Consider the following 27134-nt stretch of genomic DNA (forward strand, 5'->3'; position numbering starts at 1 on the left):
AAAAAAATTAACAGCCATTTCCCCCTGCCGAATTCTTCTGAAAGCTATTCAAATATCTTCAGGCAACAAATAATTTAAACCTTCGAAACAGTCATAATTAATTTTTCAAGCACAACATCTGTTTAAAATCACAGTGTTTTCCATAATGCTCACCACTCAGAAGGTGCTTTAACAGATCGAGTTCCTTTTCTGTAAGCTTCACCCCCATGGCTTCTAAGACAGGATCCAGGTTATTTACATCAACCTTCCCTCCTTGAAAACATGAAAGGGAAAGGAATAAATGGAACAATTATAAAATGTTTAGAAAAATTCATAAACACATATTATTATCTTCAACTAACAGACATTAATGTTTTCACTCTTTCCCCCAGCTTTATTGAATAATTGACATATGGCATTGAGTAAGTTTAAGGTGTATTATATATATATTTTTTTTTCAAGCAAAGAACTATATATATATATATATATATATGTACACTGAAAAATGATTACCATAATAAGTTAATACATCCATCATCTCACATACATTTTTGGTTGTGTGTATGGTGAGAACTTTTAAGATTTACTCTTCTAGCAATTTCCAAAAATATGATACAGTGTTGTTAATTATAGTCAAAGTATTGTACATTATATCTCTAGAACTTACTCCTCTTATAGCTGGAAGTTTTTATCCTTTTGACTACCTTCACCCATTCCTCTCTCCCCATCTCCCTGCCTCTGGCAGCTACCAATCATGTCTCTGTTTTTATGAGTTTGGTTTTTAAGATTCCACCTACAGGGATATAATATAGTATTTGTTTTTTTCTGACTTATTCCACTTAGCATAATGCCCTCAAGTTACATCCATGTTGTAAATGGCAGGCTTTCCTTTTCTGTGGTCAAATAATATTCTATTATGTATGTATGTGTGTACATATCTCTGTATCTCTAATATATTCTATTGTCTTTATTAATTTATCTGTCAAGAGACACACTGTGTCTGTGTCTTGGGTACTGTAGACAATGCTGCAATGAACATGGGGGTGAAAATATCTCTTTGAGATAGTAATAATTGTTATTGTTAATGAATATATACTGCTAAAAGAGAATGACTTCATATAGTATAAATGCTAAAATTTTCAAGCAAAGACCAAAACTACAATAGACTTGTACCACTCTTCACAAAGTGTTGTAACTTGTAAACAACTCTTTCAAGAGTTAAAAGCAGGGGCGCCTGGGTGGCTCAGTGGGTTAAGTGTCTGACTTTGGCTCAGGTCATGGTCTCACGGTCTGTGAATTCGAGCCCTGGGTTGGGCTCTGTGCTGACAGGTCAGAGCCTGGAGTCTGCTTTCGGTCTCTGTGTCTCTCCCTCTCTGTCTCTCTGCTTCTCCCCCACTTGCACTCTGTCTGTCTGTCTGTCTCTCTCTCTTAAAAATAAACATTAAAAATTAAAAAAAAAATTAAAAGCAGAGTTAGAATTTGTTTCCTCAAATGATAAACATACAGGCCCAGGAAAAAGATGGGGCAGGGCTGGGCAACTGTAGCTGGAGAGTGATAACCAGTCATCGGCACACAGAAGTAGAGACTATTCATTTCCCAACTCTTGCTCTGAGACTGGTTTCTCTGTTCCTGCTCACATTTTGGAATAAATGCCAATCCTTCCTTTCTCCTTCCCACCTTCCTCCCTTGTCCCCCTCCCTTCCTTCCTAGGTTCCTTCCCTCCTTCCTTTCTTTCCTTCCATCTTTATTTCTGTTCATATAATTGTTTCTTCAGAGAAAGCTTCAAAAACGCAATGCAGTAGAGAACTTTTCGTCTAAGACAAAGTAAGGGTTATTACCAGGAGAAACACAGATGTGGTACAAGAAGCAAAATAAGGTATCATTCTAGTGATACAAATTTAATGCTTAAGGATATTTCATATGCCTCGTATTTGTGGTTCTTACTCACTTTTACTATACATCACATCCTTCAGCAACCTCTTTTGGAACACCTTTCCATGGGCTGTAAGAAAAAGTACAATTTAGATCTCTAGGAAATTGATATGAAGATTCACCAGAACGTTAAAAATTATATGATTGGAGAAGGATACATTTCAATGATTTGCTTAAAAAATTCATCTATTTTATAGTTATACAATATGGACATTTAAAAATATAAATGTCTGCGGTGCCTGAGTGGCTCAGTCAGTTAAGGATCTGACTCTTGATTTGGGTTCAGGTCAGGATCTCACAGTCGTGAGACTGAACCCCATTTTGGTCTCTGTGATGAGTGGGGAGCCTGCTTGAGATTCTCTCTCTCTCTCTCTCTCTCTCTCTGCCCCTGCTCTGTTCATGTGCTCTAAATACATAAATGGATAGATGTTTTCCACAGTGACAAACTTGGCCATTCTTTGGAATTAGAAGCATTTATTAAACTCTCCCATGGTGCAAATCTAAAAAATACATTAAAATATGTCTTCCTTTTTATTCTTCTGATGTCCTTTTTCTCCTTCATTATTTTTCATTGCTATTATTGCAAAACTAATACCAATCTGAGGGGACAGTATTAGTCACTTAGACAACTAAATGGCAATGTAGTGACGAATTTCAAATTGTGTTCGAAGAGGTAATAACAGAATTTCTTTTCAAGTCAGAAATACCTTTCTATTAATTTATGGCATTTTAAAGACAAAATTATACTATTAAGATTGAGAATGGCTCACATTGACCCATAAAATCAAGTTCCCTGGAAGGTTGGTGGCATTTATGTGGCATTTGTTTACCATCAGGCAGTGTTTTCAGCAGTTGCCTGTGCTCCTTATCTGTGACCTCAATCCCTATGTCTTTTAGGATATTTTTTAAGTCACTAGAATCAACCTTTTCTCCTTTGAAAAGACAGAATAGTTATAGGTTAAATTATTAAGGGACAATTTGATTATTTAAAATTATCTAAACATATACTTTCGTCGCTCTAGTCCTTTCTCTGACACCAGAATGAAAAGGAAAGATTAAGTCAAAGATTTTCTAATAAAAAGAGTCAAAGGGAAATAAAAATAGAGTATGTCCCTCAATTATAGTAAATGAGATGTATCTCTAACACTGGGAATAACATCACATAGTACAGAAGCAAATCTGGTCATCTAATTATTCAGAAATAAGGTTAAGAGATGGTTAGTATAATACAATACACAATTAACAAAGTATGACATATTTTACTTTATTTAGTTAAAACTATATGATTAGCTGTTGGCAATCGACTTTTATTTCTAATGCTCCACCCTGCTTTTGCTTTGATCATCTACTTTTTGGGCCTATAAATAAGAGTCACTCTTACTGAAAAAAAGCATCAAAGAATATATGATTTACGATGAAGAAATAGTCCTTTTGTTTTACTTATAAACCCAGATAATGTTAGATTAAGATGTTGATCAGTAGATGTAAATATTTATCAAAACGAATACTGAAAGCCTGTGAATTTGTCGGGGCACCTGGGTGGCTCAGTCAGTTAAACATTCAACTTCCGCTCAGGTCATGATCTCGTGGTTCGTGGGTTCAAGCCCCGCGTTGGGCTCTGTGCTGACAGCTAGCTCAGAGCCTGGAGCCTGCTTCAGATTCTGTATCTCCTTCTCTCTCTGACCATCCTCTGTGCACGCATGCTCTCTCTCTCTCTCTCTCTCTCTCTCTCTCCCCCTCAGAAATAAATAAAACATTGAAAACAAATTTTTTTAAAAAAAGAAAGTTTGTGAATTTGTAAGCCACTAATAGAAATTCAAGAAAAAACTATTCAAATTTATAGGGTAAGTCGCAATTTGTTGCAAATCATTTATAACAAATTCTTACCCGTAAAAGCTTTCACTTTATCCTTCAAAGTTTTCAGAGCAACTTTATTATAAACTGTAACCAAAAAACCCCCCATAACTTGAAGCTCATAAAATGATATAAAATAGCAGAAGAACACTGTCCTACCCTTTAGATTATAACAGCACTTAAGTGTACTGGCCATTTTGTTAAGCATTTTAAATAGCCACTCAATAATATTTACTCAGAATATGCTAGGAGTATAGAGTAGAAGAAAAGATTTAAATTTATACTTCTTTCAAAAATGTAAATTTGACTTTCTAGTTCATAAAATATCAACTCTTGAATTTGATAACGAAAAGATGAGATTCAAAAGTGGCCATCTGGTAAAGGCAAACTTTCTTGTCCTCAGAACTTCACAGACTCTTCCAGTGGCCATGCCACCTGTGTCCAAATACTAGATTCTCAACTTCTTTGTCAGTATTCTTGTCCCGTCTCCAATCTTGACATCTTCTGCATAAAAAGTTCCCTCGTTTCATTCCTTTCATTGCTAATGGTACATAACACATAGAGCTCAAAATCCAATGGTATCTCACATGCTCACCACTGATTGGTAGGTTTTCTTTCAGATCCTCAAGTTCCTGGTCTGGGGGCTTGATTCCCATGTTGCTTAGAACGGTTTCCAGGTTTTTGATGTCAACCTTCCCTTAAACAGAAAAAGAAAGGCCTGTGAGGAAAACTCAGTGACTCTAAAACAGATATTTTAAAATTATTATTATTTTTTTTTAGTGAGTAAGGGTCTTCCTACCAAGACATGAAGCTACAATTTTGTTACTAAAACATGAACACCACAAAGTCCAACTCTGGACAAGTATTTACAATAAGGTGTACGGTAACAGAATCAACATGGCACTTAAGATTAATGGTAAAATACAGTTACTGTTCTAATAGGAATTTAGCTTTATAGTGACTTTGTGCTCACCTGTAATAGCTTTGATTCCTTCCATCACATTATGCAGATCAACATTCCCATTTGCTACAGAAGTCCAAAGGAGACATGTAATCAATGACATGAGCTCGGAAAACATTGTTTCTATAATAAAGTCCAGCTAAATTTGACTCACATCATAATTTTAAGTGATACTCCTTTAAATAGAAGGTAAAAATTAAAAAATCCCAAATGCTATCTTTGGTACTCACCATCAACTTGTAGGTGTTCTGACAATTCAACAAGTTCCTCTTCCGTGAGCCCCATTCCCATATTTCCCAAACTAGTATGGAGGTTATTCTTTTTAACCTTCCCATCTTAGGAAAGAGATAGAAAAACAACATTTTTAAAAAAGAGATGTATAATATTAAAATTAAAAAAAATTTTTAGGAAAACTATTAACTTTAATGACCACATATTATTAAAAAAAAAGAGACAAAAGATAAAATATATTTCATGCCTCTGTTATCATTACCTTTCAACAAGGCTGAAATCCCAAATAGACTTTTCCACTTAAAGACCCAAACAGAAAGTCAATGGAGTCAGAATTGTATTCCTGTAGTCTATGCTTGTGGACAAGTCTACATAACAAAACAAACTTAAGGGGCTTGAACGCTGGCATGACTCACCATCAACTGGCAGTATGTTCAGCAGCTTCTCTAGCTCCTCATCTCTGAGCTCTATTCCAAGATTTTCCAGAACATTTTTTAGATCACTAGACTCAATCTTCTCACCTTTGAAAAGAGGAAATTTGGTATACATCTTCATTTCAGATAGCAGTAATTATTTCTTTAAAAATTTTAAAAAATGTTTTATTATTTTTTTAGAGAGAGAGAGAGAAATGCAGGCAGTGAGAAAGGGAGACACAGAATCTGAAACAGGTCCAGGCTCTGAGTTGTCAGCACAGAGCCTGACATGGGGCTGACTCTAACTCACAAGCTGTGAGATCATGACCTGAGCCAAAGTCGGACGCTTAACTGACTGGACCACCCAGGTGCTCCCCAGATAATAGTGATTATTTCTAATGAAAAAAGTTATTTTAGCATAATTAATACCATCTCCTTGTATTCAGACTGAAGACTAAAGTTAAAAAAAAACAAAAACAAGAAGTATTTTCAACTACAGAATCAATGTAGATGTTAGGTCAAGTTTATTTTCTTAAAATGAACAAGAGAGTTTCTTCTAAAATAGGGACAGACTACTTTCAGGATAAAATTTGATCTATTAATTAAAAAATAGATGCTTATATGAAAAAGTATTTTAATTTGAAAAATAAGAATTATATGATAAATACAATGAATTCATTACCTCCATCAATTTTAGGCTTCACTCTCTAATTTGCCATGGCATTCTACACTGTGGTTATTAAACACTGGTGAAGTGGATTATATTATTGGCATAAACGACAGAGATTATAGAATTTGAAAGCAAGAAACAGTATGGTAATTTCATTGCAAAAACAGATGATTTTATATCAATACATGAAACACTAGAGGCACAAATTTATCAATAAATATAGAGAAATACCAGAATTTACAAGACAATGATGGAATACTAGGAAATATCAGGGAAAAAAATTTAATGTAGATAGCTGAAACCCTAATTTTATAGTAACTTTCCAGTCACCTCTAAAATCTGTGATGTTTTCCATCAGTGTTTCTAATGGAATTTTCTCATCAACTATAAAAGAAGATAAAATCACAGTACATTACATTATATATTATACAGATTTCAAATATTATATTATAGGTATAAAAGTTGGTGGGAAAACATAGGAAGAACAATAATAGTTGCATTTACTATGTGTCAGGCCCCATCTTAACTGCTAATATTTATTTAACAAATATTTCCAAACACACTTTTTAGATTATTATTCTACTCAATTTTTACTCTAAGACAAGCATGAATAAGAAGAAAATTCTAAACATGAAAGCCACACAATTGCAATGATGCAGTTTGGCCTATCATATCTCACATTTATTTGTGTTAGTAAGAGGAAGTTACTCAGAAGTGAACGTGTCTAGAGTCTGCATTCTTGTGTTCGAAACTGGAAAGACTCAACTACTAAAACATGACACTTACAGAGAGCATAAAAGTCATACATATCACACATATAAAAAGTGGTTGAATTTTGACTTTGTTAACTGGATACTCATGAACTCAAATGACATTCTCAGTGTTTTAGTCATTGATATGGTATCTCACACTGCTCTTGGACCTTCCCTTCTCCTTATGGAAAAGGGCATTTTCCCCCCAAAGGTTCTTGTAACTAAACTCTCTACAGGGTTAACTAGTGTATATGATAACATGCTTACCACCAACATGCATGTTTTCAGGCAGATCTTTAAGTTCCGTATCTGCAAGCTTGATCCCCAGGTTGTTCAGAACGGTGTCCAGGTTGTTCATATCAACCTCCCCAGCTAAGAAAAGTGACAGTTCATAAAGAATATTAAATGACTCCAAAAGAGAAGTTCTTACACTATTTTGATACACATATCCCATTATGAATTTCTTAAGCGGTAGATCATTATTCACAAAATCTGCTTCAGACCAAACAGAAAATGTTTGTTCTAAAGTGAAAAAAATAAATTAAAATTCAACAATTTTAGCACATAGACCAAATTAAAAAAAGTTTTTTTTAATGTTTATTTATTTTTGAGAGAAAGAGCCTGAGTGAGGGAAGGGCAGAGAGAGGGAGATACAGAATCCGAAGCAGGCTCCAGGCCCCAACCTATCACCCCAGAGCCCTATGTGGGACTAGAACTCACAAACAGTGAGATCATGACCTGAGCCAAAGTCAGACACCCGACGACTGAGCCACCCAGGTTCCCCTAGACCAAATATTTTAAGCAGTCAATTACAAAGTTAGAATTATAGCTATTTCCCTTGAGACTTGTCATGGGGACCAGCGTACAGAAACACAAGGTATTAAATGGCATTTAATACTGAAATTAGTTTGAGAAATAGAGCGAGGTACAGAAATATGGGCTCAGAGTACAGAAAAGTCTCTCAAGAAATGGATGAAAAAGGGAAGAAAGAGATTGAATTGTGGCCAACAGAGGTGTGGAGAGTTTCAGTTTGCTTATTTTATAGGATGGGATATGTTGAGCATGTAAATGGGCTGAAGAGATTGAAAATGACCAATGGAGCAAGGTCTTTTTTTTTTTTTAATGTTTTTATTTATTTATAGGAGAGAGAGAGAGAAAGACAGCGTGAGCAGGGGAGGGTCAGAGAGAGAGGGAGTCACAGACTGAAACAGGCTCCAGGCTCTGAGCTGGCAGTAAGCACAGAGCCCGACGTGGGGCTCGAACCCACGAACCGTGAGATCATGACCTAAGCGAAAGTCGGACGCTTAACCAACTAAGCCACCCAGGTGCCCCAGAGCAAGGTCTTAAAGATACGGGAGAGGGTGGAGTCAAGGGCATCCCAGTAAGCCTTGAGGAAGAAGAGGGACTCCTCACTCATCCTTTATACTAACATGAGTGTGATTAAAGATACCTGTATAGGTAAAGATTGGGGATGAAAAGCTGAGGGCTGTCACTATTGCTAGCCTCAATTTTCTTAATGAATTTTAAAAAATCTGGTTGAAAATGGTGTTCAATGAATGCTCAGGGAATCCTGGTACTGGAGACAAACATTCTTTAGTTCTAAACAATAGTAGGTTGACTTTTGATGAATGAACTTCCAATTTAGTTTTTTCTATTTATTAACTTCCCTGAATCACTGCTAATTATTTCTATATTTTTTGCATGCAAACATGAAATTTGATACTTCTCTTCCTGAAAATTTGGAAAATGGCAAGAAAGTGTGGTGCTTTACTTCCAAGATAGAACATCAGATTCATCTGCTAAAATAAAGACTGAGGTCCAAAAAAGCATACATTTGCAATCAGTACATAAGACAGATGACAGCATTCAAATTCATATCTTGGAAACAGTATAAAATGAAGATCTCATATTCATTTGTATTCTCATTATGTTTCTTACTTACCTTTAAGGGACTTCACACCATCTAGCAACCTGTTCTTAAAGACCTTGTTATCATCTATAAAAAAGAACACAGTTGAGGTCATAGAGAAATGATATGGCTATTCACTAAAATTATTTCAGTAAAACTGAGATTTTCATGATTTGCCCTAGAAATTTCCCCCATTAAAATAAGTATGAGAGAAAATTAGGGAAAATTTATAATATGGTAAATCTATCTAAAATTTAGCATACAAGGCACTCTATAACATGCACAGCTTTTTTGGAAAACATCACCTCTCATCTTTTATCCCCTTCCAGTCTAACACCATTTCTTTCCCTTGTTTGCTTCCCACAATTGCCTACGGGTATCTAAAAGGTAAGGATAGCCTCAGAAATGTAGTCCCCTCAACGGCATTAGTTAACATCATGGGGATGATTATTCCAAATCTGAAAGTTAAACTGCATAGACATAAATTTCCCTCAGGAGTAAGTGAACATTTAAATTATTTTGTTTGTTTGTTTAAATTATTTTATTTGGCATTTATGTGTATGTTTGTTTATTGTTGCATCTTAGCAAATGGGGATAGTTTGAGTTTTAAAAAAAAAGCTTAAAAGGAGACCAAACAGAGGGAAGAAAAAAAGAGAGGCAAACCAAGAAACAGACTTTTAACTATAGGGAATAAAATGATGGTTACCAGAGGGGAAGTGAGTGGGGGATGGGTGAAACCGGTGATGGGGATGAAGGGGGGGCACTTGTGATGAACACAGGGTAACGTGTGGAAGTGTTGAATCACTACATTGTACACCTGAAATTGTATTACACTGTACGTTAACTAACTGGAATTTAAAAAAAAATTAAGCTTAAAAGAACCCTCTAAGTATATAAATGCCTACCGTTGAAAGACAGATTTTTCAGCAGCTTCAAACGTTCCTTATCTGTGAACTCTATTCCCATGTTTTTCAGAATAGTTTTCACATCATTGACATCAACCTCCCCACCTTAAAAAAATAGACATAATTATATATATGAATTTAAAGGATCATTTAATGATTCCAAATAGGGAAAATGAATCTATGGCTCTGTAGCTTGAATCAGTAGAGAGTAAAGAGTAAAGACCAATGAGTGCTCTCCAAGTATACTGACGATGACTTCTGAGAAAAAGAATTTGATCTCCAAGTGCTAATAAAAGAAGTCACAATCATAATGACAATGGCAAGGCAACTCTGAGCCTTGTGAGATTTACATTATGTATCTGCTTTTCAACTGGAATATTATAAATTACTCATTCAAATAATTGTATCAAATAAGGTAAGATCTGTTAGTCTCATTTTTGTAAGTTGTCTGTAGTCTTCACCAAAATTTTACTTCATATATTATTTTACTAACACAGAGTTTTGCCATTCTAGAATAGAGAAGAGCAAAATATACAAATAAAAAATATACCAGAAAATAAATGGGAACGGGCAAGATGGTGGAGAAGTAGGGAGTTCCGTACATTACACTCGCCCCCATATCTCGCATGGAAAAGATCTGAAGCCATAGGAAACCTTACAGAACCCAAGAGATTGGGAGAAAAAGGAAGCAGAATCCACTGAGAAAGCCTTCTAACCAGCCCGGCCAGCCACGCACGCAGACCCCTGCCCATACTCGCCAACCCAACCCGGAGAAGAAGGTAGCAGCGATTCTAGCTCCACCCCCAGGGCTACGCAAGAGGCTTGGAATTGCCCTGAGGGGATCACCTGTGAGGTTGTGTCTATAGCAATTTCAGTGGGTTGCACAGACTGGGATTTGGAAACTAAGCCTGGCCTGGGTTAAAGAGCGCAATCCACTTAGGCTGCGCCCCCGGCCCGGGGAGTTTACACACCCAAAACAGCGAGGTGCAACGCTTGGTTCAAGAAGGGACTGGAGCGCCGCCACTCTTCTCCCCCAACCTCCAAGGCAGAACTCCCTCCTGACGCATTGGATCACACCACGCCCATCCCTGCTTGAGAGCTGCCCTCCCCCCGCTCCTTTTTTTTTCCTTTTTCTCTTTTTCCCCCAGAACACTAACCTGACTAACTCTGGTCACCGGCTTGCTTAGTCACATTTAGTCCATCCTGTAGATGTAAATTCTACACCTACTGACCTTTTCATCTCTGTGTCTCAGGAGTAATTAGACTATATAGTTTCTCTGGATAACACCAGCGTCCTTCTCTCACCTCTCCAACCATATTCCACCCTTTAGCTCTTTGAAAAAAGCTTCTTATCCCTTCTGCCTGTTCATTCTATTTCCAATTTTGCCTCATCCCCGCCCTGTCTGCTCTCTCTTTCTCTATGCTCTTCAACCAGCACTGCATACACCCGGCTATTTAATTGTAGCTGGGAAATCCGGTTGTATGCTTTAAACCATTCTTTGTCCACCAGTTATTTTCTTTTTTCCTTTCCTTTTCTTCTTTTTGACCTTTTTATGTATTTTTTTATTTTCTATTATTTGCCTTCCCTCCTCTGTCTTTTCTCTTAACTTTTGCATTTTCCCTTTCGGTTTGCAGGTTAGTTGGATTTGTCTGTGCATTTGTGTGCCTCTGCTCCCTGTGTGTTTGTCTGTCTCTTTTCTTCTCCAGGGCTACCTCAAGAAACAAGCCAAAGCACACATGGTGGAGAGTCCGAAATATCACTACCAGTAGGAAAATAAAATAACCAAGGTCTCAACAAGAGAGACCAAGAGATACCATTCAAAAAAAAAAAAAAAAACCTCTCTGAAAGGATAGGCCCTGGACAGTCAAAGAGCCTTCTCTCTGGATACAGCAGTGCTCACAGATGCAGAGAGCATGACAAGTCTTTAAAACTAACAAAAGCCAGAAAGCTGATTAAAATGTCGAAATGAAAGAGCTTTCCTCCAAAGAAATTCCAAGAAGAACTGACAGCTAATGAACTGCTCAAAACAGATATAAGCAGCATAACTGAACAAGATTTTAGAATAATAATCATAAAATTAATAGCTGGGCTTGAAAAAAGCATAGGGGACATCAAAGAAACTATGGCTACAGACAACATGGAGAATAAGAATAGGCATGATGAATTAAAAAATGCGACAAATGAGATACATAATAAATTAGAGGCCTCCAATGCACGGATTGAAGAGGCAGAAAGGAGAATAAGTGACTTAGAAGACACCATTATAGAAAAAGAGGAAACTGAGAAAAAAAGAACAAAATGATCCAGGAACAAGAAAGAAGAGTTCGAGAGCTCAGCGATACAGTCAAATGCAACAATATCCGTATCATAGGAATCCCAGAAGAGGAAGAGAGAGGGAAAGGTGCTGAAGGAGTCCTGGAACAAATTATAGCAGAGAACTTCCCCAACTTGAGGAAGGAAGTAAACGTTTAAAAACAAGAGGCTCAAAGGACTCCCCTCAGACGTAATTTGAATCGATCTTCAGCACGGCTTATCATAGTAAAAATGGTAAAATACAAGGACAAAGAGAGAATTTTGAAAGCAGCTAGAGAGAAAAGGGCCCTAACATACAAAGGGAAACCTATCAGAGTGGTGACAGACCTATCTACTGAAACTTGGCAGGCCAGAAAGGAATGGCAGGAGATCTTCAATGTGATGAACAGTAAAAATATGCAGCCAAGAATCCTCTATCCAGCAAGCCTGTCATTCAAAATAGAAGGAGAGATAAAAACCTTTCCAAATAAACAGAAATTGAAAGAATTTGTCACCACGAAGCCAGCCCTACAAGAAATCCTGAGGGGGATGCTCTGAAGGAAAGGTTGCAAGGAACAAAGATACCAGAGACACCACCACAAACATGAACCCTACAAAAGATACAAAGACTCTAAACCCACATATTTCAATAATAACACTGAATGTAAATGGGCTGAATGCTCCAATCAAAAGACATAGGGTAGCAGAATGGATTAAAAAACAAAATCCATCTATATGCTGTCTACAAGAAACTCATTTTAGACGGGAAGATACCTTCAGATTAAAAGTAAGGGGATGGAGAAATATATATCATGCTACAGGAAATCAAAAGAAAGCCGGAGTAGCGATACTTATATCAGACAAACTGGACTTTAAATTAAAGACAATCACAAGAGATGAAGAAGGGCACTACATAATAATTACAGGGTCCATCCATCAGGAAGAACTAACAATCATAAATGTCTACGCACCGAATATGGGAGCACCTAAATATCTAAAACAATTAATCACAAACAGAAACAAGCTTATAGATAAGAATGTGCTAATAGCAGGGGACTTTAATACTCCGCTTACAGCAATGGATAGGTCAACCAGACAGAAAATCACTAAAGAAATAATGGACTTGAAAGACACATTGGACCAGATGGATCTGACGGATATATTTAGAACTTTACATCCTGAGGCCAGGGAATTTACTTTCTTCTCAAGTGCGCATGGCACATTCTCCAAGATAGATCACATACTGGGACATAAAGCAGCCCTCAATAAATATAAAAGAATAGAGATCATACCATGCACACTGTCAGATCACAATGCTTTGAAACTTGAAATCAATTACAGGAAGAAGTCTGGAAAACCGCCAAAAACATGGAGGTTAAAGAACACCCTTCTAAAGAATGAATGGGCCAATCAGGCAATTAGAGAGGAAATTAAAAAATATATGGAAACAAATGAAAATGAAAACACAACAATTCAAAATCTATGGGATGCGGCCAAGGCAGTCCTAAGAGGAAAGTACATTGCTCTCCAGGCCTATTTCAAGAGATTAGAAAAAGCACAAGTCCAAAATCTAACAGCTCACCTAAAGGAGCTAGAGGCAGAGCAACAAGAACGCCCTAAACCCAGTAGAAGAAGAGAAATAGTAAAAATTAGAGCAGAAATAAACAACATAGAGACCAAAGAAACAATTGAACAGATCAATGAAACCAAGAGTTGGTTTTTTGAAAAAGTAAACAAAATTGACAAACCTCTAGCCAGGCTTATCAAAAAGAAAAGAGAGAGCACCCAAATAGACAAAATTATGAATGAAAATGGACTTATTACAACCAACCCCTCAGAAATACAAGCAATTATCAGGGAATACTATGAAAAATTATATGCCAACAAATTGGACAACTTAGAAGAAATGGACAAATTCCTAAACACACACTCACTACCAAAATTCACACGGGAAGAAATAGAAAACCTGAACAGACCCATAACGAGTGAAGAAATCGAATCAGTGATCAAAAATCTCCCAACAAATAAGAGCCCTGGACCTGATGGTTTCCCTGGGGAATTCTACCAGACATTTAAAACAGAATTAATCCCAATTCTTCTCAAGCTATTCCAAAAAATAGAAGTCGAAGGAAAACTCCCGGACTCATTTTATGAAGCCAGCATCACTCTGATTCCCAAGCCAGACAGAGATCCAGCAAAAAAAGAGAACTATAGGCCAATATCCTTGATGAATACGGATGCAAAAATTCTCAACAAGATCCTTGCAAATCGAATCCAGCAGCATATCAAAAGAATCATCCACCAAGATCAAGTGGGATTCATTCCTGGGTTACAGGGCTGGTTCAACATTCGCAAATCAATCAATGTGATCCATCATATCAATAAAAGAAAAGATAAAAACCATATGATCCTGTCAATAGATGCAGAAAAAGCATTTGACAAAATACAGCATCCCTTCTTAATAAAGACTCTCGAGAAAGTTGGGATAGAAGGAACCTACTTAAACATCATCAAAGCCATCTATGAGAAGCCTTCAGCTAACATCATCCTCAACGGGGAAAAACTGAGAGCTTTCCCCCTGAGATCAGGAACACGACAGGGATGTCCACTCTCACCACTGTTGTTTAACATAGTGCTGGAAGTCCTAGCATCAGCCATCAGACAACAAAAGGAAATCAAAGGCATCAGAATTGGCAAAGAGGAAGTCAAACTTTCACTCTTCGCAGATGACATGATACTCTACATAGAAAACCCGACAGACTCCACCAGAAGCCTACTAGAACTGATCCAAGAATTCAGCCAAGTTGCAGGGTACAAAATCAACGTACAGAAATCGGTTGCATTTTTATACACCAATAATGAAGCAACAGAAAGAGAAATCAAGAAACTGATCCCATTCACAATTGCACAAAAAACCATAAAATACCTCGGAATAAACCTAACCAAGGATACAAGAGATCTGTATGATGAAAACTATAGAAAACTTATGAAGGAAATTGAAGAAGACACAAAGAAATGGAAAAACATTCCATGCTCATGGATAGGAAGAATAAATATAGTTAAGATGTCATTACTACCTAAAGCACTCTACACATTCAATGCAATTCCAATCAAAATTGCACCAGCATACTTCTCAAAACTAGAACAAACTATCCAAAAATTTGTATGGAACCACAAAAGACCCCGAATAGCCAAAGTAATACTGAAAAATAAAACCAAAACGGGAGGTATCACCATCCCAGACTTCAGCCTCTACTACAAAGCTGTCATCCTCAAGACAGTATGGTATTGGCACAAAAACAGACACATAGACCAATGGAACAGAATTGAGAACTCAGAAGTGGACCCAAAAGTATACAGCCAACTGATCTTTGACAAAGCAGGAAAGAATATCCAATGGAAAAAAGACAGCCTTTTTAACAGATGGTGTTGGGAGAACTGGACAGCAACATGCAGAAGAATGAAACTAGATCATTTTCTCACACCATGCACAAAAATCAACTCAAAATGGATAAAGGACCTGAACGTGAGACAGGAAACTATCAACACCCTAGAGGAGAAAGCAGGAAACAACCTCCTTGACCTCCACCGCAGCAACTTCTTACTTGACACATCCCCAAAAGCAAGGGAATCAAGAGCAAAAATAAACTGTTGGGACCTCATCAAGATTAAAAGCTTCTGCACAGCCAAGGAAACAACCCAGAAAATTAATAGGCAACCAACGGAATGGGAAAAGATAGTTGCAAATGACATATCAGATAAAGGGTTAATATCCAGAATCTATAAGGAACTCACCAAACTACACGCCCGAAAAACAAACAACCCAGTGAAGAAATGGGCAGAAGACATGAACAGACACTTCTCCAAAGAGGACATCCAGATGGCCAACAGACACATGAAACGATGCTCAGCATCCCTCCTCATCAGGGAAATACAAATCAAAACCACACTGAGATACCACCTCACGCCAGTCAGAGTGGCTAAAATGAGCAAATCAGAGAACTCTAGATGCTGGCGAGGATGTGGAGAAACGGGCACCCTCCTACACTGTTGGTGGGAATGTAAACTGGTACAGCCCCTCTGGAAAACAGTGTGGAGGTTCCTCAGGAAACTAACAATAGAACTCCCTTATGACCCAGCAATAGCACTGCTAGGAATTTACCCAAGGGATACAGAAATGCTGAGGCATAGGAGCACATGTACCCCAATGTTCATAGCAGCACTCTCCACAATAGCTAAAACATGGAAAGAGCCTAAGTGTCCATCAACAGATGAATGGATCAAGAAGATGTGGTTTATCTATACCATGGAATACTACATGGCAATGAGAAACAATGAAATCTGGCCATGTGTAGCAACATGGATGGACCTTGAGGGTGTTATGCTGAGCGAAATAAGTCAGGCAGAGAAGGACAAATATCATATGTTTGCACGTATAGGAGGATTAGGAGGAACTTGACGGAGGAACAAGGGGGAGAAGAAGGGCGGAAATGGTGGGGGAAAGGGAGAGAGGCAAACCATGAGAGACTCTTGAATGCTGAGAATAAACTGAGGACTGATGGGTGTTGGGGGGGAGGGTGGATGGGCATGGAGGAGGGCACTTGTGGGGATGAGCACTGGGTGTCATATGGAAACCAACTTGACAATAAACTGTAAAAAAAAAAGAAAATAAATGAGTTGCTAGTAATTTAATGAATAAGGAAGCAAATTCCATATCTAAGAGAGCAATTGAAGGATTATTATGAAATATAATTACTATAAATACTAAATGTTTTAGATTCATAATTTTTCACTTACCTGTAGTAGCTTTTACTTCATTCATCACCTCTTTCAGACCAACCATCCCATTAGCTACAAGAAAAAGCACAATGAAAATAGTGTCAGAAGCTCAGGACACAAATTTAAGACATATATTTTATGGAAACAATTTCATTAAAAATTCTCCACATCTTCATTTTACTTGAGATCATTTAGAAAATCCCTGGATCTCAGAGAGTTAAGATGATCTCCATTAATACAAAGGTCTCTTGTAGAAACTGGGTCAGGAAAAGTCTGCTCTTCCTAGTATTTTGGATACCATTAAAAGCCACAGCTGAATATACTATTGGAGTTGGCCAGGTATTCTATTAACTTTACTTCATGTACCAACAAACAGCTGAGGAAGGCACCACTAATCTAGCTTGGTATGTTCTAAGATTGCTTTCTGCAGGAGATATGCATGAACTACATTAATGTATCAGAAAAGTTGCTATGAAATATGGAAGGATGGAAGAGTCTTCACATGGAGGAGAAGTTGAGAAAAAAGTCCAGGGACATCATGCTATGTGTGTCAAACTACAAGTAGTTCAACATGGCTTGAACAGGAGAAAAATGAGAGAAGATATGTCCACACAGGCAGACAAAGCTTAAAGGTCTCATGCACTATGATAAAAAATCTTTGAATGCGTTTTCAAGTGAAGATTTCAGAAGACAGAAGGATAGAGAGAAAAATGGCCTGTTGAATTCTCTCTAAATAGATTTTCATATCCCTATTATTTGATTTCTTGTTATTAGACTATTGGAGTCCTGACAGCATCCTCTATGATTCTTTGTATACAAAGGGAAAGGTGATGTTGTTTTAGATTAATTATAATGAAGATCCAAGATTGATTCTGACTTTAAAATTGGGCTCTCCTTCAAGTATCCATTGATAGCTGAATGGATAAAGATGTAGCATATATATATATACATATATATGTATGTATATGTATATGTGTATATATAATGGGATACTATTCAGCCATAAAAAAGAGAGGCACCTGGGTGGCTCAGTCGGTTAAGCGTCTGACTTTGGCTCAGGTCATGATTTCATGGTTCGGTTCACGGGTTCTAGCCCCGTGTCGGGCTCTGTGCTGACAGCTCAGAGCCTGGAGCCTGCTTCAGATTCTGTGTCTCCTCTCCGTCTCTCTGCCTCTAACCCACTCATGTTCTGTCTCTCTGTCTCAAAAATAAACTATAAAATTTTTTTATAAAAGAATGGAATCTTGCCATTTGCAACAACATGGATGGAGCTAGAAAGTATAATGCTAAGAGAAATGCAAAAGACAAATACTCCATGATTTCATTCAAATGTGAAATTTAAGAAACAAAATGAATGAACAACGAAAAAAAAGGGGAGAGAGACAGACGACCCAAGAAGTAGAATCTCAACTATAAAGAACAAACTGGTGGTTACCAGAGGGGAGGTGGGCAGGTGTGTGAAACAGGTGATGAGGACTGAAAAGTATTTTTCTCACCATGAGTGCTGAGTTATATATAGAATTATTGATACAACTGTTGATATATTGTACACCTGAAATAATATAATTTTGTATGTTAACTATATTGGAATTAAAATTAAAAACTTAAATAAAAAAATAAAATTGGGCTCTCCTCCAACCTTTCTAACATGTATCTGTCAATTAAATCTATTTTCAAACAATCAGATATAAAGGAAAAATAAAAAGATGGCCTGAGGACATCTGCAGTGTTCACCATCAACTTGTAGATTTCTTGACAGCTTTGCAAGTTCCTTTTCCGTGAGCTCAAGTTCCAATTTTTTAAGAGCATTGTCCAGGTTATTTGCATGAACTTTTCCCCCTTAGGAAAAAGACAAGTTAGAAACATGAAAAAAATGTATTACACCCCAAATTTGCATGCATATCAACTTTCTATTTGTTTGTTTGTTTGCTGTTTATTTAAGGTGAAGTGATTTTTTTTTTGTATGTGGAGAAGGGGTGGACAGAGTTGAAAAAAAATGCAAGGGCATATGTAACTTCCTACAAGATAAAATATATGCTGTTATCTGTTAAAACGTGAATAGACTGAAGGAATCATAAATAAGAAATGCTACTAAAGTGAGGAGCCAGGATTCATAATTGGAAAAAAAATGTTAAGTTGGGGAATGTGGGACAGTATGACTTTCAACTGGGCTTCTTACCACTGAGAGACTTTATGCCCTTCAGTAACCTATTGTGATATGCTTTTCCGGCAGCTGTAAAAAAAGCAGTAATTCATGTAATGGGGAAACTAACATGAAATCACAAAAATGGTGTGAATTCAATAATTTCAAAAATAACATTTTAAGAAGAGGTATCTCTAATTTTTAGTTTATTTCATCTAATATAATGAAGTTTGGAAACAGAAACTTCTCTCACTGTGACAAACCTTTCTATTCTAGTACTTGAGGAAGTGTCCTTGCTCAAACCTGAGTGTAGTTTCCCTTTGCTTTTAAATTTTTGCTTCTCATCTTTATTTATTTTTTTGTCAAGGATCTCCAATCTTTCTCTCTCTTTTTCTTTTCCTCCTCTCATGATATGAACAAACTAGTGGTTTGCTAGGTAACAATATGTTTTGCTGTTAATGTCAACTCTTGTCTGAAGGGTTACTTAACTTCCAATATAAATTCCAAGCGACAGTGACAGTTTGTCATATAACATAGAAATCAATTTAATATTTTTTCTTTTATACTTTGAGAAAAATAAATAAAAACGAAGCTGGAGATATTTTACACAAACCTAAAGCCCCACAAAAGACCTCCCTACCGCCTCTATGATGACTCACCATCAATTGGCAATGTTTTCAGTAGCTCTTCTTTTTCCTGATCTGTGAGCTCAATCCCCTTGCTTCCCAGGAAAATTTTCAGGCCGTTAGTATCAATCTTCTCATCTTTTAAGAGAGGGGACAGAAGATATATAAACTTTAGGAACTCTGGTATTATCTCAAGTTGTAAAATATGTTCTATGCAGTTTAATGATATCCCAATTTCAGATGAAGTGTTAGGCAAATATATTCCCAATTGTAGAACTGTTGAGCGTATCTTGTCGTGTTTTATAAAATACTACATATAATATAAATTAAAGAACATTTTTCCTAAAGTTGGAAAAAACAACTTCCAGAATAAAATCTGATGAGTGAATTAAGATAATGCAGATTCCTATATAAATTATTCTTCAAAAACACTTGTGTTGATGAGAATTATTGATGATATCAGGAATACATTATCTTGATCATTTCTTAGCTTCACCGTGCCATTTTCTATACATTTCTAGATTCTGTTCATTTAAACATTTGTGACGTGAAGCATATTACTTGCACAAGCAACAGAAAACTTAGAATTTAAAATTGACATGTAGTCTTATATCCTACTGCAGAAATTTTCCTAATGCCAATCCAAGATTCATATATTTAAAAATAAAACATCAGAATTTATAAAATACTAGAAACACCACTGAAAAAAAAACTATTCTAAAGGACTGAAACCCTAGATTTACATCCACTTCTCATTTAACTGTAAAATCTTTCAGTTCATTCATCAGTGTTTTTACAGAAATCCTCCCATCAACTGTAAAGAAAATTTAAGTCATAATGAAATAAAAAAAAAAAAAGAGACTCATGAAAGATTGTGAAATACAACATGTGAGGAAATATAATAAATCCTCATTTACTATGTGCCAGGTATTATCTTAAGTACTTTATATATGCTTACTTAAGAACTATTTACTCAAGAACATCTTTCAAGGCTATTAATTTATTTGGTTTTTATTGTCCTCATTAATGTTAGAAAGAAAAGCCTAAACATAAAAAATACCATTTCAAAAATATAAATTTTACTTATAGTTCTATAATACTTCAAACTCATATGTGTTAGTAATGGGAAGAAATTCAGAAGTACCATTATCTAAGTGGCCTGCAGTTTTCTACTCAAAATGTGGAAGACTGTCTTCTAGTGACCATAATATGGGTAAATAATATAAAAGACAACATACAAAGTACACTGTTTTCATGTTGATTTGGCAGCTAGCTCCTTATATGCTGTTTATATGCTTTGCCCACATTTATAGCTTTGTACTATCAGTATAAATTACCATTCCTAAGGGCCCTTTCCCCTGGAAACTTTATTGTCTATGGTTCTTATACCTAAGCCCTCACAGCATGTGATTATGGTATCTGGAAACTTACTCACCATCACCAGGGAGATTTTGAGTCAGAGGCTTAAGTTCCTTATCTGAGATCTTGATTCCCATATTATCCAGTATTGTGTTCAAGTCATTGATATTGACTTTCCCGCCTAAGGAAAGAGACAGTCCACGAAGAAAATTATGTAACTTCAAAAAAAAGATTCATAAACTTTTTAGAGACACATACCCTGTTGTGAATTTCATGAGCTATATGCTGGTGTTCACAAAGATTACATATAATTTCAGAGGGGTCATCTATTCTCTAAAGCCTATTCACAGACTTCCCCCTCCAACAGTAAGATTAATAATGCTTGTTCTAAAATGTGGGGGGAGAAACACATCAATTTTAGAACAAGAGACTATGGGCTTTATGCCTATAGAGAAAGTCAAGTCGGACATTAGAATTAAGGTCAGTTCTTCTGAGACTTGTCTTGGGGACCAGACTATAAAATACGAAGTTTTAAATATCACTGAATAAATGCTACATGAATTCTAGTTCTGGAGGCAAAAATTTTTTACTTCTTTTTTTTTTTAACAGTGGATTTTATTTATTTATTTATTTTACATTTTTATTTCTTAAAAAAATTTTTTAACAGTGGATTTTATTTTTTTTTATTTTTTATTTTTTTTTGCAAATAGTTTATTGTCAAATTGGTTTCCGTATAACACCCAGTGCTCATCCCCACATCGGTTTTGATGACTGAACTTCCAGTTTAGTTATTTATCTGCAGCTCATTAAATTCTCTGAATCAGTGCTAATCTTTCTTGCTACATTTTGCGATGCAAACTTGAAATCTGATATTTGTTTTCTTGAAAAGTTTGGAAGAATCTTGAGAAAGTAGAAGGCTTTCTTCTTAGATATAAAGTAAAAGATCAGCAGCTAAAGTAAAGCTTGATCTTCAGTCGGAACATAAATTTGCAATCAGTATATATGATCAGTATAGCAGAATCCACTATCATCTTGGAAACAGTATCAATGCAAGGACCCCATTTGGTATGTACTCTGATTATGCTGCTCACGTACCTTTTAGAGACTTCACAACTTCTAGCAACTTGTTTTGAAAGATCTTGTCATCATCTATACAAAGGCAGAATGTAAGTCACAAAGAATGTGGAAAATCACTAGAATACTCTTAGGAGAAATGATTTTCAAGAGTTTTCTATTATAATAAAATTTGAGAGAAAATTGGGTGAAGTTTATTTAGCACATTATGTACACCTCTTCTCTTCTTCCCAATCCTGCTTTTATTCACTTTCAATTATTAATCCTTTCCTCTTTCACAGATCCCACCATATCCTCTGTTTTTTGTTTTTGTTTTTTTCATAAAAAAATGGGTCTTCATAATAAGACCCATCATAAGGAAAATGTTGCCCAATTTAAAAATAAAACCACTTAGACAGGGTTTCATTTCAGGTATAAGTGGACATTCTAAAAACAATAAATATTTTTTTTGAGATGGATTTTCTATTTCCTAGAACTTAGGAAATGGTGATAATTTTAGAGCTTCTCACAGACACAGAAATCTAAAACTTCTTTTTGGGGGCACCTGGGTGGCGCAGTTGGTTAAGCATCCAACTCTTGGTTTTGGCTCAGGTTGTGAGATTGAGTTCCACGTCCAGCTCCATGCTGACAGCGTGGAGTAGGCTTGGGATTTTCTCTCTGCTCCTTCCCAACTTGCACATGCTCTCACACTCTCTCTCTCTCATATGAATAAATAAACTTTAGAAAAAAAGAAAACCTCTCTTTGATTACATCAATATTTAAAATGCTTACCTCTAAGGGAAGATTTTTTTTTTTTTTACAAATAGTTTATTGTCAAATTAGTTTCCACATAACACTCAGTGCTCATCCCCACAAGTGTCCTGCTCCATGCCCATCTCCCCTCCCCTCTACATCCATCAGTCCTCAGTTTTTGTCAGCATTCAAGAGTCTCTCATGGTTTGCCTCTCTCCCTTTCCCCCACCATTTCCCCCCTTCTTCTCCCCCTTGATCCTCAGTTAAGTTCCTCCTAATCCTCCTATATGTGCAAACATATGATATTTGTCCTTCTCTGCCTGACTTATTTCGCTCAGCATAACACCCTCAAGGTCCATCCATGTTGCTACACATGGCCAGATTTCATTGTTTCTCATTGCCATGTAGTATTCCATGGTATAGATAAACCACATCTTCTTGATCCATTCATCTGTTGATGGACACTTAGGCTCTTTCCATGTTTTGGCTATTGTTGAGAGTGCTGCTATGAACATTGGGGTACATGTGCTCCTATGCATCAGCATTTCTGTATCTAAAGGGAAGATTTTTTACTAGTTCCAAGCATTCTTTATCTTTGAGCTCTATCCCCATGTTTCCCAGAACAGTTTCAATGCCAATGAGATCAACATTTTCTCCTTAATAAAAAGATTAAAATAATGACATACATAGAATTTAAGTACAATCAAATTATTGCAAATAATTTAAATTATGATGTCAAAACAATATGATTATGAGGTTGGAAAAGTAATGATCACTGAGCTCTGTCCAGAGATAATGTCATTCATGGAAACATAATTGGCTTTCTAAAGGCTAGTAAGAGAGGGCACTCTCAATGGTAGTCATGAGAATGTACCCATAGGACTTCCAACTATGGAGAACATAATTAAACAAGGACTCCATTCTCCTGCTTTGAAATTGATCTGTGTTTTTTGCACTAACACCATACGTACCATTGGCCCTGGCCAATGACAGTGCAGCAAAGATACTAAGGGAGCCCTGTCCTGGAAGACACAGGATGGTGACTTTAACCAGAGGATTCTTGAAAGCAGTTTTGCCAGGCCTTCCTTAGACTGCATGACAATCTAGGATGCTTCCACCCAATCTTTTCTTCCTCTTTCCTTCATCTGGTGCCAGATCTGCCCTGTAGTCTGACAGCCTCCTAGCCTTTCCAGGCATCCTCCTTATTTTTTCTTATGCAGGCATTTCCCCTAATAATGTCCTTGCACATTTAACCCTGCCCTGGCTTTTGCTTTTTGGGAGACTTGGACTTAACATACTCAAAATGACAATGACAAAAAATGGGTATCCTAGATCTCTTTTGTCAATTAGCAAACTGCAAATGGCTTATCTTCATAATTCTATTGACATGAAGAATGCATCACCTCTTCTTTAACTAATTACCAGGGTCTTTTCCAAAGATTTATTTCAGCTTTTATTACAGATTTTGGCTGTCTTAAAACAAGGAAAATGAAGAGTATTTGAGAAGACTACATCAGAAAATTCCCCCATTTCTGGGCTATTGGTTATGAAAACATCAAATAAATAGGAGGTAAAAATGATAGAATTAACATAGCAATTAAGGCATGAAGAAAATAGTTGCTGTAGAAAAATTAGGGTCCTATGTTTACATTAACTTCTTACTCACTTTTGACAGCTTTCACTCCATCCATCACTTTTTTCAGATCAACTTTTCCATTAGCTATGAAAAGAGGGGACAATTGAGACATGTAATCAATGTCATGAGCTCCAAAAAACATATACATAGGATATATGTTGATGGAAAATTCTAGATAGGTTTCATTAATATCTTAATTTTACCCACACTTATATATATATTTTTAAATGTTTTATTTATTTCTAGGAGAGAGAGAAAGAGACAGCGTGAGCAGGGGAGGGTCAGAGAGAGAGGGAGTCACAGGCTCTGAAACAGGCTCCAGGCTCTGAGCTGGCAGTCAGCACAGAGCCCGACGCGGGGCTCGAACCCACGAACCGCGAGATCATGACCTAAGTGAAAGTCGGACGCTTAACCGACTAAGCCACCCAGGCGCCCCTACCCACACTTATATTAAATCTCTGAATTTCAAGGATTTAAGCTGGTCTATATATTTGCAAAAAGATGTCTTGGATATTGGAGTTTGCACAGGAAAAAGGTACTTTTCCCAATGTAGTGCTTGGGCAAGTTAAAATATCAGATTTTAACTAAAGGAAAGGGGAACAAATAGAAAGAATCTTCTACATGGAAGAGAGGCTGAGAAATGTAAAATAAAACCACTCCTAGGCACAACATATATAATATATACATATGCAACATATGGAGAACCACAGTCAGTTCAGCACTGGAGAAGAATAAAGTATGGATTTGGGAAAGGAAAGTTCATACGAGAGGCACATTGGGCTCAGATTATTAAGGGATTTGTAAGTTATTTTAGGAAGCTTAGCTTTTATCTGTTAGGTTATATAGAATCATTGAGGGGTTATAAGTTCAGGAATGATATGAACCAATTTGCATTTTACTTTAGTTTTATTTAACTTTTTATTATAAAATTACATTTATATTGAAATAAAGATAGAGTGATGTCATCAAGATGGTGACATAGTTTGTTCCTGACTTTAGTCCCCCTCACAAAAAGACCATCTTGCAAGTAACCACCAACAAGACACCATTGTGAAAATCCCAGAATATGGTGGTGAGGCTGACGCATCTTTCTGAACCACAGAGATCGAGAAGGACCACATGAGAAGGGTAAGACCATCAGCTATGCTCTGACTGCACTGCCTCTCTCCCAGGCTGGAAGAGTGCTACCCTGAGAGGGATTCCCAGAGCTACGGTTTCTCTGGTGGGAGCAAGAGAGCCCAAGGTAGATATCCAGCTCTTTCAGAGCTGTGGGTTGCTTCCTGGAAGGCTCACCTGGGTCTTGTCCCATAGGTATTGTGTGTGTGTGTGTGTGTGTGGTGGGGGGAATCTGTGGGTCTTAACCATTTGAGATCAGAATGAGATGGAGAACGGGAGGATGGCTTACAGCAAATGGCACTTGGATCTTGGCAGACTGTGTTTCTCCTAGCAGCAGTGCCTGAGTAGATATTTGAGAAGGTGGCTTTGCCCATCTGCAGAGCCAATATGGTGGTCCCTCTGGCCAGGGAACCATTCTGCCTGATTTGGGTCCCCAGGCAATAAGTCTTCCTGGCCTTGAGCCTCTTCTGCCACCCCATCCAGATGAGGAAGCAAATTCATGGCTCCTGCCTACTGCTGAGTACAGATAGCCCTCTGTCTTGCCTGACCAGGAAACATAGTGAAAGCATCCCAGAGATTGTATAGATTACCCTACAGCCCCTCTTGCAGCAGTGCCTGAGTGAAAAGCCCAGTCATTGGCTCTGCCTATCTGCACAACTGAGCTGGTGGCACTATCTGGCCAGGGAGATTGATGGTTACTCCTGCCTGACTCAGGTAGGTACCCAGCCAACAATCCATATCAGCAAAGGAGCCTATGACATAGAGACACTTGGGCTGGGAAGGAAATTCAAAGCCTTGATCAGGGATGAATATAGCTTCCAGCCTTATCTGACCAGGAAGCCTAACCAGAACACCTGGAAAGTTGTATAGCCCATCCTACAAATCTGCTTGTAATAGTGCCTGAGCAGAGCCCCCCAGATTGACAGCCTAGAAGAAATGGATAAATTATTCCTAGAAACATACAACCTACTAATATTGAATTATGAAGAAACAGAAAATCTGAAGAGACTAAAAACAAATAAGGGATAGTGAGTCAATAATCAAAATCTTACCCCTCCACCCAAAGTCCAGGACAGATGGTTTTGTTGCTGAATTTTTACCAAACATTCCCTGAAGAGTTAACACCAATCCTTCTCAAATTCTTCCAAAAAATTTAAGAGGAGGGAACACTGTCAAACTCATTTACAAGGTAGCATTTACCCTGATACCAAAGCCAGATAAAGATACCACAAAAAATTAAAACTATAAGCCAATGTCCCTGATGAATATAAATGCAAAAATTCTCAGCAAAATTCTAGTGAACCAAATTCAATAGCACATTAAAAGGATCATATAGCATGATCAAGTGGGATTCATCCCTAGGATGCAAAGATATTTCAACTTACGCAAATCAATAAAAGTGACATACCACATTAATAGAATGAAAGATAACAATCACACGATCATCTCAACTGATGCAGAAAAAGCAAAATTCAACATTCATTGATGATAAAAGCTGTCAATAAATTAGATATAGAAGGAATGAACCTCAACGTAATAAAGGCCATGTATGACAATACTCAATACTTAACATCATAATCAATAGTGAAAGGTTGAAAGCTTTTCCTCTATAATCAGGAATAAGACAAGGGTGCCCACTCTTACTACTTCTATTCAGTACAGTACTAGAAGTCTTAGTCAGAAAAATTAGGCAATAAAAAGAAATAAAAGTCACCAGAATCAGAAAGATAGAAGTAAAAGTGTCTCTATTTGCAGATGACATTATTTTAT

At 36.9% G+C, this 27134-nt stretch overlaps 1 protein-coding gene across 1 annotated transcript in view; it reads right to left on the reverse strand.

Moving 5' to 3' along the window:
- LOC120244243 overlaps positions 1-27134 on the reverse strand; it is a 199136-nt gene that overhangs the window by 72926 nt on the left and 99076 nt on the right. The window contains exons 27-42 of the mRNA XM_039250636.1: positions 24279-24332; positions 21902-21955; positions 20883-20987; positions 19481-19585; positions 18413-18517; positions 16697-16750; positions 9607-9711; positions 8735-8788; positions 7060-7164; positions 6371-6424; positions 5374-5478; positions 4957-5061; positions 4739-4792; positions 4361-4462; positions 1928-1981; positions 154-252 (exon numbers count right to left, since the gene is read on the reverse strand). Coding sequence (XP_039106567.1) covers positions 154-252; positions 1928-1981; positions 4361-4462; positions 4739-4792; positions 4957-5061; positions 5374-5478; positions 6371-6424; positions 7060-7164; positions 8735-8788; positions 9607-9711; positions 16697-16750; positions 18413-18517; positions 19481-19585; positions 20883-20987; positions 21902-21955; positions 24279-24332 — 1314 coding nt within the window. The remainder of the gene's footprint in view (positions 1-153; positions 253-1927; positions 1982-4360; positions 4463-4738; positions 4793-4956; positions 5062-5373; positions 5479-6370; positions 6425-7059; positions 7165-8734; positions 8789-9606; positions 9712-16696; positions 16751-18412; positions 18518-19480; positions 19586-20882; positions 20988-21901; positions 21956-24278; positions 24333-27134) is intronic.

This window comes from Hyaena hyaena, unplaced genomic scaffold (assembly GCF_003009895.1).
Source record: "Hyaena hyaena isolate Hyena2069 unplaced genomic scaffold, ASM300989v1 scaffold_378, whole genome shotgun sequence".
NCBI classification, from domain to species: Eukaryota; Metazoa; Chordata; class Mammalia; order Carnivora; family Hyaenidae; genus Hyaena; species Hyaena hyaena.